Source organism: Camellia sinensis, chromosome 2 (assembly GCF_055761805.1).
Source record: "Camellia sinensis isolate YWXY chromosome 2, ASM5576180v1, whole genome shotgun sequence".
Lineage (NCBI taxonomy): Eukaryota > Viridiplantae > Streptophyta > Magnoliopsida > Ericales > Theaceae > Camellia > Camellia sinensis.
Genome location: NC_138962.1, coordinates 128,488,486 through 128,500,895, shown reverse-complemented (window position 1 = coordinate 128,500,895; position 12,410 = coordinate 128,488,486). Strand labels below are relative to the sequence as shown.

Sequence of the window (12,410 nt, the reverse complement as noted above, 5' to 3'; positions counted from 1 at the left end):
AAGGAGTGAGAAGGACGTAGAAAGTTACAGAGAAACTTTCTTAGAGGCTAAGCAAGATTAGTTTGAGTTAAACTTGGCCACTTAGGCTTATGAAACAATTAGTTACCAAACCTAATTAGTTCGTAGAACAAAAGAAATAAGGTAGGAGAAGGACGTAGAAAGTTGCAGAGAAATTTCTCCTTGTGGGCTAGCAGAGAAAGTTATAGAAAAGAAAGAGAAACATGAAGAAAATCAAAAGGAATTCAAATTCATTATTTTCTGGCTTGAGATTTGAACACGTAGGTGATTTAGAAAACCTTATATGTGGTTCTTAAGTGAAACTAGTATCGTTAAGCTACAATTACTCAAAAAATTCCCTTTCGTAGAGGGCTTAGTTTGAAGTTAAAATTGGCCACTTCATCCTATGAAACAATTAGTTACCTAAGCTAATTAGTTTCTAGAGCAAAAGAGAGAAGGAAGGAGAAGGACGGAGAAAGTTACGGAGAAACTATTTTCTTGAGAGCTAGAAGAGAAAGTAAGAGCAAAGAAAGAGAAATTGGAACAAAATGGAAATTCAAATTCATCATTTTGGACTAGAGAATTGAACACTTAGGTGATTTCGAAATCGTTAAACGAGTTGCTGAAGTAAAACTAATATCGTCAAGCTAAAATTACTAAGAAAATTCTCTTTCTTAGAGGGTAAGCAAGATTAGTTTGTGTTAAACTTGGCCACTTAAGCTTATGAAATAATTAGTTACCACAACTAATTTGTTTCTGGAACCAAAGGAGAAAGAAGGAGAAGGAAGGAGAGAGTTACAGAGAAACTTTCTTCATGAGAGCTCGAAGAGAAAGTTAGAGCAAAGAAAGAGAAATAGGAAGAAAATCAAAGGGAATTCAAATTCAACCTTTTGGACTCGAGAATTGAACACTTAGGCGATTTCAAAAACCTTAAATGAAGTTCTTATATTAAACTAATATCGTTGAGCTACAAAAAATTCTCTTTCTTAGAGGCCAAGCAATGATAGTTTGAGTTAAACTTCGCCACTTAGGGTTATGAAACAATTACTCACCTAAGCAAATTAGTTTCACCCAAAAAAAATTAGTTTCTAGAACAAAAGAGAGAAGGAAGCAGAAGGACGGAGAGAGTTACAGAGAAACTTTCCTTCTTGAGAGCTAGAAGAGAAGTTAGAGAAAAGAAAGAGAAATAGGAGGAAATTCAAAGAGAATTCAAATTCAATTTTTGTGAAATTGAGAATTGAATACCTTGGTGATTTAGAAAATCTTAAATGAGGTGCTTATGTTAAACTAATATCGTTAAGCTACAATAACTCAAAAAGTTCACTATCTTAGTGGGTAAGCAAGATTAGCTTGAGTTAAACTTGGCCATTTAAGCTTGTGAAACAATTTGTTACCTAAGCTAATGAGTACGTAGAACAAAAGGGAGAGGAGGAAGGAGAGGGACGGAGAAAGTTACAGAGAAACTTCCTTCTTCGGGGCAGGAAAAAAAAAAAGGTTAGTGCAAAGAAGGGGACATTTGAAGAAAATCGAAAAGAATTCAAATTCATCCTTTCTGACTTGAGAATTGAACACTCAGTTGATTTAGAAAACCATAAATGAGGTACTTAACTTAAACGAGATCGTTAAGTTACAATTGCTTAGAAAATTCTGTATCTTAGAAGCTAAGCAAGTTTAGTTTCAGTTAAACTCGGTCACTTAAGCTTATGAAACAATTATTTACCAAGCCTAATTAGTTTTTAGAACAAAAGAGAGAAAGAAGGAGAGGGACGGAGGAAGTTACAGAGAAACTTTCTTCTTGAGAGCAAGAAGAGAAAGTCAGAGAAAAGAAAGAGAAATTGGAAGAAAATCAACCGGAATTCAAATTCATCCTTTCGGACTTGACAATTGAACACTTAGGTGATTTAGAAAACCATAAATGAGGTGTTTAAGTTATAAATTAATATCGTTGAACTAAAATTACTCAGACAATTCTCTTCGTTAGAGGCTAAGGAAAATTAGTTTGATTTAAACTTGGGCACTTAAGCTGATGAAACAGTTAGTTACCTAAGCTAATTAGTTTCTAGAACAAAAGGGAGAAGGAAGAAGATGGACAGAGAAAGATACAGATAAACTATCTTCTTGAGAGCTAGAAGAGAAAGTTAGAGAAAAGAATGAGAAATAGAAAGGAAAAAAAAAAAAAGAGTCAAAGGGAATTCAAATTCATCATTTTGGACGTGAGAGTTGAACACTAAGGTGATTTAGAAAATATTTAATGGGTTGCTTAAGTTAAACTAACATGATTAAGCTATAGTTACACAGAAAGTTCCCTTTCTTATAGGCTAGGCAAGATTAGTTTGAGTTAAACTTGGCCAATTATTAAGCCTACGAAACAATTAGTTACCTAAGCTAATTAGTATCTAGAAAAAAAGAAAGAAGGACAGAGAAAGTTACGGCAAAACTTTGTTCTTGAGAGCTAGAAGAGAGAGTTAGAGAAAGGAAAGAGAAATAGGAAAAAAAACAAAGGAAATTCAACTTCATCATGTTTGACTTGAGAATTGAACACTTAGGTGATTTAGAAAACCTTAAATATCATTAAGCTACAATTACAAATAAAATTCTATTTCTTAGAGGCTAAGCAAGGTTAGTCTGAGTTAAACTTGGCTACTTAAGAGTATAAAACAATTAGTTAGCTAAGCTGATTAGTTTCTAGAACAAAAGAGAGAAGGACGGAGAAAGTTGTAGAGAAACTTTCTTTTTGAGAGCTAGAAGAGAAAGTCAGGGAAATGGAAGAGAAAGAGGAAGAAAATCAAAAGAAATTCAAATTCATCCTTTTGGACTTGAGAATTGAAGACTTAGATGATTTAGAAAACCTTAAATGAGGTGCTTAGATTAAACTAATATCGTTAAACTAGAATTACTCAGAAAAATCTCTTTATTAGAGGCCAAGCAAGATTAGTTTGAGTTAAACTTGGCCACTTAAGCTTATGAAACAATTAGTTGCCATAACAAATTAGTTCCTGAAACAAAAGAAAGAAGGCAAAGTTCCTAGAACAAAGAAAGAAGGAAGGTGAAGGACAGAGAAACTTCTAGATAAACTATCTTCTTGAGAGATAGAAGAGAAAGTCGGCGAAAAGAAAGAGAAATAGGAAGAAAATGAAAGGGAGTTCAAATTCACAATTTCGGTCATGAGAATTGAACACTTAGGTGAGTCAGAAACCTTAAATGAGGTGCTTAAGTTAAACTAATACTGTTAAGCTAGAATTACTCAGAAAATTCTCTTTCTTAGAGGCAAAGCAAGGTTAGTTTGAGTTCTACTTCCCCACTTAAGGTTATGAAAACAATTGGTTGTCTGAGCTAATTAGTTTCTAGAACAAAAGAGAGAACGAAGGAGAAGGGCAGAGAAAGTAACCGAGAAACTTTCTTCTTGAGAGCTAGAAGAGAAAGTCAAGGAAAAGAAAGAGAAACAGGAAGATAATAAAAGGGAATTCAAATTCAACCTTTTGGGCTTGCACTTATGTGATTTAGAAAACCTTAAATGAGGTGCTTAAGTTAAACCAATATCGTTAAGCTACAATTACTCAGAAAATTCTATTTCTTAGAGATTATGCAAGATTAGTTCGAGTCAGACTTGGCGACCTAAGTTTATGACTAAGCTAATTAGTTTCTAGAATGAAAGAGAGAAGGAGTGAGAAGGACGTAGAAAGTTACAGAGAAACTTTCTTAGAGGCTAAGCAAGATTAGTTTGAGTTAAACTTGGCCACTTAGGCTTATGAAACAATTAGTTACCAAACCTAATTAGTTCGTAGAACAAAAGAAATAAGGTAGGAGAAGGACGGAGAAAGTTGCAGAGAAATTTCTCCTTGTGGGCTAGCAGAGAAAGTTATAGAAAAGAAAGAGAAACATGAAGAAAATCAAAAGGAATTCAAATTCATTATTTTCTGGCTTGAGATTTGAACACGTAGGTGATTTAGAAAACCTTATATGTGGTTCTTAAGTGAAACTAGTATCGTTAAGCTACAATTACTCAAAAAATTCCCTTTCGTAGAGGGCTTAGTTTGAAGTTAAAATTGGCCACTTCATCCTATGAAACAATTAGTTACCTAAGCTAATTAGTTTCTAGAGCAAAAGAGAGAAGGAAGGAGAAGGACGGAGAAAGTTACGGAGAAACTATTTTCTTGAGAGCTAGAAGAGAAAGTAAGAGCAAAGAAAGAGAAATTGGAACAAAATGGAAATTCAAATTCATCCTTTTGGACTAGAGAATTGAACACTTAGGTGATTTCGAAATCGTTAAACGAGTTGCTGAAGTAAAACTAATATCGTCAAGCTAAAATTACTAAGAAAATTCTCTTTCTTAGAGGGTAAGCAAGATTAGTTTGTGTTAAACTTGGCCACTTAAGCTTATGAAATAATTAGTTACCACAACTAATTTGTTTCTGGAACCAAAGGAGAAAGAAGGAGAAGGAAGGAGAGAGTTACAGAGAAACTTTCTTCATGAGAGCTCGAAGAGAAAGTTAGAGCAAAGAAAGAGAAATAGGAAGAAAATCAAAGGGAATTCAAATTCAACCTTTTGGACTCGAGAATTGAACACTTAGGCGATTTCAAAAACCTTAAATGAAGTTCTTATATTAAACTAATATCGTTGAGCTACAAAAAATTCTCTTTCTTAGAGGCCAAGCAATGATAGTTTGAGTTAAACTTCGCCACTTAGGGTTATGAAACAATTACTCACCTAAGCTAATTAGTTTCTAGAACAAAAGAGAGAAGGAAGCAGAAGGACGGAGAGAGTTACAGAGAAACTTTCCTTCTTGAGAGCTAGAAGAGAAGTTAGAGAAAAGAAAGAGAAATAGGAGGAAATTCAAAGAGAATTCAAATTCAATTTTTGTGAAATTGAGAATTGAATACCTTGGTGATTTAGAAAATCTTAAATGAGGTGCTTATGTTAAACTAATATCGTTAAGCTACAATAACTCAAAAAGTTCGCTATCTTAGTGGCTAAGCAAGATTAGCTTGAGTTAAACTTGCCCACTTAAGCTACTGAAACAATTTGTTACCTAAGCTAATGAGTACGTAGAACAAAAGAGAGAGGAGGAAAGAGAGGGACGGAGAAAGTTACAGAGAAACTTCTTTCTTCGGGGCTGGAAAAAAAAAAAAAGGTTAGTGCAAAGAAGGGGAAATTTGAAGGAAGTCGAAAAGAATTCAAATTCACCCTTTCTGACTTGAGAATTGAAAACTCAGTCGATTTAGAAAACCATAAATGAAGTACTTAACTTAAACGAGTATCGTTAAGTTACAATTGCTTAGAAAATTCTGTATCTTAGAAGCTAAGCAAGATTAGTTTCAGTTAAACTCGGTCACTTAAGCTTATGAAACAATTATTTACCAAGCCTAATTAGTTTTTAGAACAAAAGAGAGAAGGAAGGAGAGGGACGGAGGAAGTTACAGAGAAACTTTCTTCTTGAGAGCAAGAAGAGAAAGTCATAGAAAAGAAAGAGAAATTGGAAGAAAATCAACCGGAATTCAAATTCATCCTTTCGGACTTGACAATTGAACACTTAGGTGATTTAGAAAACCATAAATGAGGTGCTTAAGTTATAAATTAATATCGTTGAACTACAATTACTCAGACAATTCTCTTCGTTAGAGGCTAAGGAAAATTAGTTTGATTTAAACTTGGGCACTTAAGCTGAAGAAATAGTTAGTTGCCTAAGCTAATTAGTTTCTAGAACAAAAGGGAGAAGGAAGAAGATGGACAGAGAAAGATACAGATAAACTATCTTCTTGAGAGCTAGAAGAGAAAGTTAGAGAAAAGAATGAGAAATAGAAAGGAAAAAAACAAAACAAAAAAGAGTCAAAGGAATTCAAATTCATCATTTTGGATGTGAAAGTTGAACACTAAGGTGATTTAAAAAATATTTAATGGGTTGCTTAAGTTAAACTAGCATGATTAAGCTATAGTTACACAGAAAATTCCCTTTCTTATAGGCTAGGCAAGATTAGTTTGTGTTAAACTTGGCCAATTATTAAGCTTTCGAAACAATTAGTTACCTAAGCTAATTAGTATCTAGAAAAAAAGAAAGAGGGACAGATAAAGTTATGGCGAAACTTTGTTCTTGAGAGCTAGAAGAGAGATTTAGAGAAAGGAAAGAGAAATAGGAAAAAAAACAAAGGAAATTCAACTTCATCATTTTTGACTTGAGAATTGAACACTTAGGTGATTTAGAAAACCTTAAATATCGTTAAGCTACAATTACACATAAAATTCTCTTTCTTGGAGACTAAGCAAGGTTAGTTTGAGTTAAACTAGGCTACTTAAGCTTATAAAACAATTAGTTAGCTAAGCTGATTAGTTTCTAGAACAAAAGAGAGAAGGACGGAGAAAGTTGTAGAGAAACTTTCTTCTTGAGAGCTAGAAGAGAAAGTCAGGGAAATGGAAGAGAAAGAGGAAGAAAATCAAAAGAAATTCAAATTCATCCTTTTGGACTTGAGAATTGAAGACTTAGATGATTTAGAAAACCTTAAATGAGGTGCTTAGATTAAACTAATATCGTTAAACTAGAATTACTCAGAAAAATCTCTTTATTAGAGGCCAAGCAAGATTAGTTTGAGTTAAACTTGGCCACTTAAGCTTATGAAACAATTAGTTGCCAAAGCAAATTAGTTCTTGGAACAAAAGAAAGAAGGAAGGCAAAGTTCCTAGAACAAAGAAAGAAGGAAGGTGAAAGACAGAGAAACTTCTAGATTAACTATCTTCTTGAGAGATAGAAGAGAAAGTCGGAGAAAAGAAAGAGAAATAGGAAGAAAATGAATGGGAGTTCAAATTGATAATTTCGGTCTTGAGAATTGAACACTTAGGTGAGTCAGAAACCTTAAATGAGGTGCTTAAGTTAAACTAATACTGTTAAGCTAGAATTACTCAGAAAATTCTCTTTCTTAGAGGCAAAGCAAGGTTAGTTTGAGTTCTACTTCCCCACTTAAGGTTATGAAAACAATTGGTTGTCTGAGCTAATTAGTTTCTAGAACAAAAGAGAGAACGAAGGAGAAGGGCAGAGAAAGTAACCGAGAAACTTTCTTCTTGAGAGCTAGAAGAGAAAGTCAAGGAAAAGAAAGAGAAACAGGAAGATAATAAAAGGGAATTCAAATTCAACCTTTTGGGCTTGCACTTATGTAATTTAGAAAACCTTAAATGAGGTGCTTAAGTTAAGCCAATATCGTTAAGCTACAATTACTCAGAAAATTCTATTTCTTAGAGATTATGCAAGATTAGTTCGAGTCAGACTTGGCGACCTAAGTTTATGACTAAGCTAATTAGTTTCTAGAATGAAAGAGAGAAGGAGTGAGAAGGACGTAGAAAGTTACAGAGAAACTTTCTTAGAGGCTAAGCAAGATTAGTTTGAGTTAAACTTGGCCACTTAAGCTTATGAAACAATTAGCTACCAAACCTAATTAGTTCGTAGAACAAAAGAAATAAGGTAGGAGAAGGACGGAGAAAGTTGCAGAGAAATTTCTCCTTGTGGGCTAGCAGAGAAAGTTATAGAAAAGAAAGAGAAACATGAAGAAAATCAAAAGGAATTCAAATTCATTATTTTCTGGCTTGAGATTTGAACACGTAGGTGATTTAGAAAACCTTATATGTGGTTCTTAAGTGAAACTAGTATCGTTAAGCTACAATTACTCAAAAAATTCCCTTTCGTAGAGGGCTTAGTTTGAGTTAAAATTGGCCACTTAATCCTATGAAGCAATTAGTTACCTAAGGTAATTAGTTTCTAGAGCAAAAGAGAGAAGGAAGGAAAAGGACGGAGAAAGTTACGGAGAAACTATTTTCTGGAGAGCTAGAAGAGAAAGTAAGAACAAAGAAAGAGAAATTGGAACAAAATGGAAATTCAAATTCATCCTTTTGGACTAGAGAATTGAACACTTAGGTGATTTCGAAATCGTTAAACGAGTTGCTGAAGTAAAACTAATATCGTCAAGCTAAAATTACTAAGAAAATTCTCTTTCTTAGAGGGAAAGCAAGATTAGTTTGTGTTAAACTTGGCCACTAAAGCTTATGAAATAATTAGTTACCACAACTAATTTGTTTCTGGAACCAAAGAAGAAAGAAGGAGAAGGAAGGAGAGAGTTACAGAGAAACTTTTTTCTTGAGAGCTCGAAGAGAAAGTTAGAGCAAAGAAAGAGAAATAGGAAGAAAATCAAAGGGAATTCAAATTCAACCTTTTGGACTCGAGAATTGAACACTTAGGCGATTTCAAAAACCTTAAATGAAGTTCTTATATTAAACTAATATCGTTGAGCTACAGAAAATTCTCTTTCTTAGAGGCCAAGCAAGGATAGTTTGAGTTAAACTTCGCCACTTAGGGTTATGAAACAATTACTCACCTAAGCTAATTAGTTTCTAGAACAAAAGAGAGAAGGAAGCAGAAGGACGGAGAGAGTTACAGAGAAACTTTCCTTCTTGAGAGCTAGAAGAGAAGTTAGAGAAAAGAAAGAGAAATAGGAGGAAGGAGGTTACTCTTGCCATTAAGTCATTTTTTGACTCTGGTAAACTCCTCTCGGAGATCAATAGCACCATCATTGCTCTTATTCCTAAAATTCCTAATCCTACGAATGTTGGTGACTATAGGCCTATTTCTTGCTGTAATACCATCTATAAATGCATTGCCAAGATAATAGCTAACAGAGTCAAATTGGTGCTTCCTGATCTGATTGATCCTGTGCAATCTGCTTTTGTCCAGGGTAGAAGAATCTCGGACAACATCTTTCTGTCCCAAGAGATTATGAGGGGTTACCACTGGAGTTCTAAAACTCCGAAGTGCGCTATGAAGGTGGACATCATGAAAGCCTATGATACTGTGAGATGGGAGTTTATTATTGATATCCTCACTGCTATGGACTTTCCTCCTTGCATGATAAATTGGATTAGAGCTTGTATGTCTAGTCCTTCCTTCTCCATTTGCATTAATGGTAGTCTTCATGGGTATTTTAAAGGGGCTAGGGGGCTTAGGCAAGGAGACCCTATGTCCCCTTATCTTTTTGTCTTGGCTATGGAGGTTTTGGCTAGAATTCTTGCTGAAAAATCTAGAAACCCTCTTTTTAAGTTCCATTGGAGATGTGAGAAGACTAAAATTGTTAATTTGTGTTTTGCTGATGACCTTATGATCTTCTGTAGAGGGGATCCGGGGACTGTTAGTCTCATCATGCAAGGTTTGGAGGAATTCAGGAAATTGTCCGGTCTCACTCCTAATCCTAATAAGAGTAATATTTATTTTTCCGGGTGTAGTAGTGAGCTTAAAGCTAATATTTTGCACATTGCCAAATTCACTGAGGGCTCCCTCCCTGTGAAATACTTGGGTGTGCCTTTGATCACCACTAAGCTTAGAGCGTCTGATTGCCAAACTTTGGTTGATAGGATGACTAAAAGGATTAAAAGCTGGACCAATAAATTGCTATCTTATGCTGGAAAAGCCCAATTCATCCAGTCTATTCTTTTTTCGATGCAAGTTTATTGGTCCTCCATTTTTATTCTCCCTAAGAGGGTTATCCGCGACATAGAAAATCTTCTCAGATCTTTCCTTTGGTCTGGGACGGAGCTGAAAAAACATAGTGCTAAAATTGCTTGGAAGCAAATTTGCAAAAAAAAAAAGATGAGGGTGGGCTTGGTTTTAAGGATATGAAGGTTTGGAATAAAGCGGCTATAGCCAAACATGTTTGGTATTTGTTTTCGGGTGGGGAATGTTTTATGTGGTGTCAATGGGTTAAGTCATACTTACTTAAGGGTAAGAGTTTTTGGGGTATTAAGGTGCCCAGTGATCCCTCCTGGGTTTGGAGGAAACTACTGTCACTTAGGGATTTAATTTTCCCCCTTATCAAATTCAAACTTGGTAATGGTGGAAATGTGTTCCTCTGGTATGATAACTGGCACCCCTTTGGTTCACTTCTGCTTCGGTATGGTCCTAGGATTTTGTATGATACCAACCTTCCTGATAGTTCTAAGGTTAGTTCTATTATCTCAAATGATTCTTGGAATTGGCCTTTTCCTAACTCTTGGGAGATACAGGAATGGATTGCTGCCACTCCTCCTTCTCTTAAACCTTCCCTTGATTCCCCTAATATTCCTGTGTGGAGCTTGATTGCTGATGGCTCTATTTCTATCCACTCTGCTTGGGAATGTTTGAGGGACAAGGGCCCAAAGGTTACTTGGTCTAATCTTATTTGGGGTCCTCCTGTTATCCCTAGGGTTAGTTTCATTGTGTGGCTGGCTATTCATGAGAGACTTAACACCGGGGATAGGCTCCAAATCTTTGGTCTCCTTACTAGCCCTAGCTGCCCTTTATGTTGTGCTCCTGAGGAGAACCACTCCCATTTGTTCTTTGGGTGTCTCTATTCCTCTAGGATTTGGGCTGTTATCCAAGCTAAATGTAATTCCCACTGGCCTTCTCTGCCCTGGTTGGAACTTATTGAGTTTGCTACTAAATCCATCAATGGTAAATCTCTGAAATCTGTGATTTTGAAACTCTCTTTTCTCTGCACTATCTACCACATTTGGATGGAGAGAAATAGTAGAATCTTTAGTAAGGTTTTCAAACCTGAAGAGGTTGTCACTAACTCTATCATCCAAATGGTCAGGGGTAGACTCCTTTCTATGGAAAATGTGAAAGCTTATGCAGGTGACAACTGGTATTTGGAACAATGGAACCTGCCCTCTAAAATCCTGTTGCAGTCCCAAACTGCTGCAGTTGAAAGGAATTTGAGTGGTGTGAGTTATCCTACATTGAGGGTTGAGTGATGGTGAGCAGATATGGAGTGTTTTGTCTAACAAAGGGTGCTGTTTTGCAGATGGTTTTTATTCTCAGATTCTATCAGCTATTATGGACCCCAAATGTTTACAATATCTGGAGCCTATGAAGGGAGGGTTGAGGGATGTGAGCCAGTACAGATACTATTGTAAATGTGGGTTGAATGGGGGGAGGAAATACATATATTTTCTAACATGTGCCATATATTATATATATATATATATATATATATATATTTTGTGCAGGTTTATGGAATTCTCAAGTACATTGTTCAGCTGGCTGGAATGAGTGAGCACGAGATTTGTGGGCCGAGTGATGGGAGATATTACATTGAGTGGAGAGCTCTCCTTTCTTGTGGGTCGAGTGAGGGGAGGTCCTATACTGAGTGCTTGTTGTTTCTTCTTCTTTATGACTCAATATATTGTTATGGCAACTCCTTTCTATAGAAGAGAAAGTCAGGGAAATGGAAGAGAAAGAGGAAGAAACTCAAAAGAAATTCAAATTCATCCTTTCGGACTTGAGAATTGAAGACTTAGATGATTTAGAAAACCTTAAATGAGGTGCTTAGATTAAACTAATATCGTTAAACTAGAATTACTCAGAAAAATCTCTTTATTAGAGGCCAAGCAAGATTAGTTTGAGTTAAACTTGGCCACTTAAGCTTATAAAATAATTAGTTGCCAAAGCAAATTAGTTCCTGGAACAAAAGAAAGAAGGAAGGCAAAGTTCCTAGAACAAAGAAAGAAGGAAGGTGAAGGACAGAGAAACTTCTAGATAAACTATCTTCTTGAGAGATAGAAGAGAAAGTCGGAGAAAAGAAAGAGAAATAGGAAGAAAATGAAAGGGAGCTCAAATTCACAATTTCGGTCTTGTGAATTGAACAGTTAGGTGAGTCAGAAACCTTAAATGAGGTGCTTAAGTTAAACTAATACTGTTAAGCTAGAATTACTCAGAAAATTCTCTTTCTTAGAGGCAAAGCAAGGTTAGTTTGAGTTCTACTTCCCCACTTAAGGTTATGAAAACAATTGGTTGTCTGAGCTAATTAGTTTCTAGAACAAAAGAGAGAACGAAGGAGAAGGGCAGAGAAAGTAACCGAGAAACTTTCTTCTTGAGAGCTAGAAGAGAAAGTCAAGGAAAAGAAAGAGAAACAGGAAGATAATAAAAGGGAATTCAAATTCAACCTTTTGGGCTTGCACTTATGTGATTTAGAAAACCTTAAATGAGGTGCTTAAGTTAAACCAATATCGTTAAGCTACAATTACTCAGAAAATTCTATTTCTTAGAAATTATGCAAGATTAGTTCGAGTCAGACTTGGCGACCTAAGTTTATGACTAAGCTAATTAGTTTCTAGAATGAAAGAGAGAAGGAGTGAGAAGGACGTAGAAAGTTACAGAGAAACTTTCTTAGAGGCTAAGCAAGATTAGTTTGAGTTAAACTTGGCCACTTAAGCTTACGAAACAATTAGTTACCAAACCTAATTAGTTCGTAGAACAAAAGAAATAAGGTAGGAGAAGGCCGGAGAAAGTTGCAGAGAAATTTCTCCTTGTGGGCTAGCAGAGAAAGTTATAGAAAAGAAAGGGAAACATGAAGAAAATCAAAAGGAATTCAAATTCATTATTTTCTGGCTTGAGATTTGAACA

At 35.4% G+C, this 12,410-nt stretch overlaps 1 protein-coding gene across 1 annotated transcript; it reads left to right on the top strand.

Moving 5' to 3' along the window:
* The first annotated feature begins 9,643 nt into the window (after positions 1-9,643).
* Positions 9,644-10,759, top strand: LOC114275335 (uncharacterized). The gene has a single exon (XM_028217353.2). The coding sequence runs from the start codon at positions 9,644-9,646 to the stop codon at positions 10,757-10,759; it is 1,116 nt and encodes a 371-aa protein (XP_028073154.2).
* Positions 10,760-12,410: the final 1,651 nt, after the last annotated feature.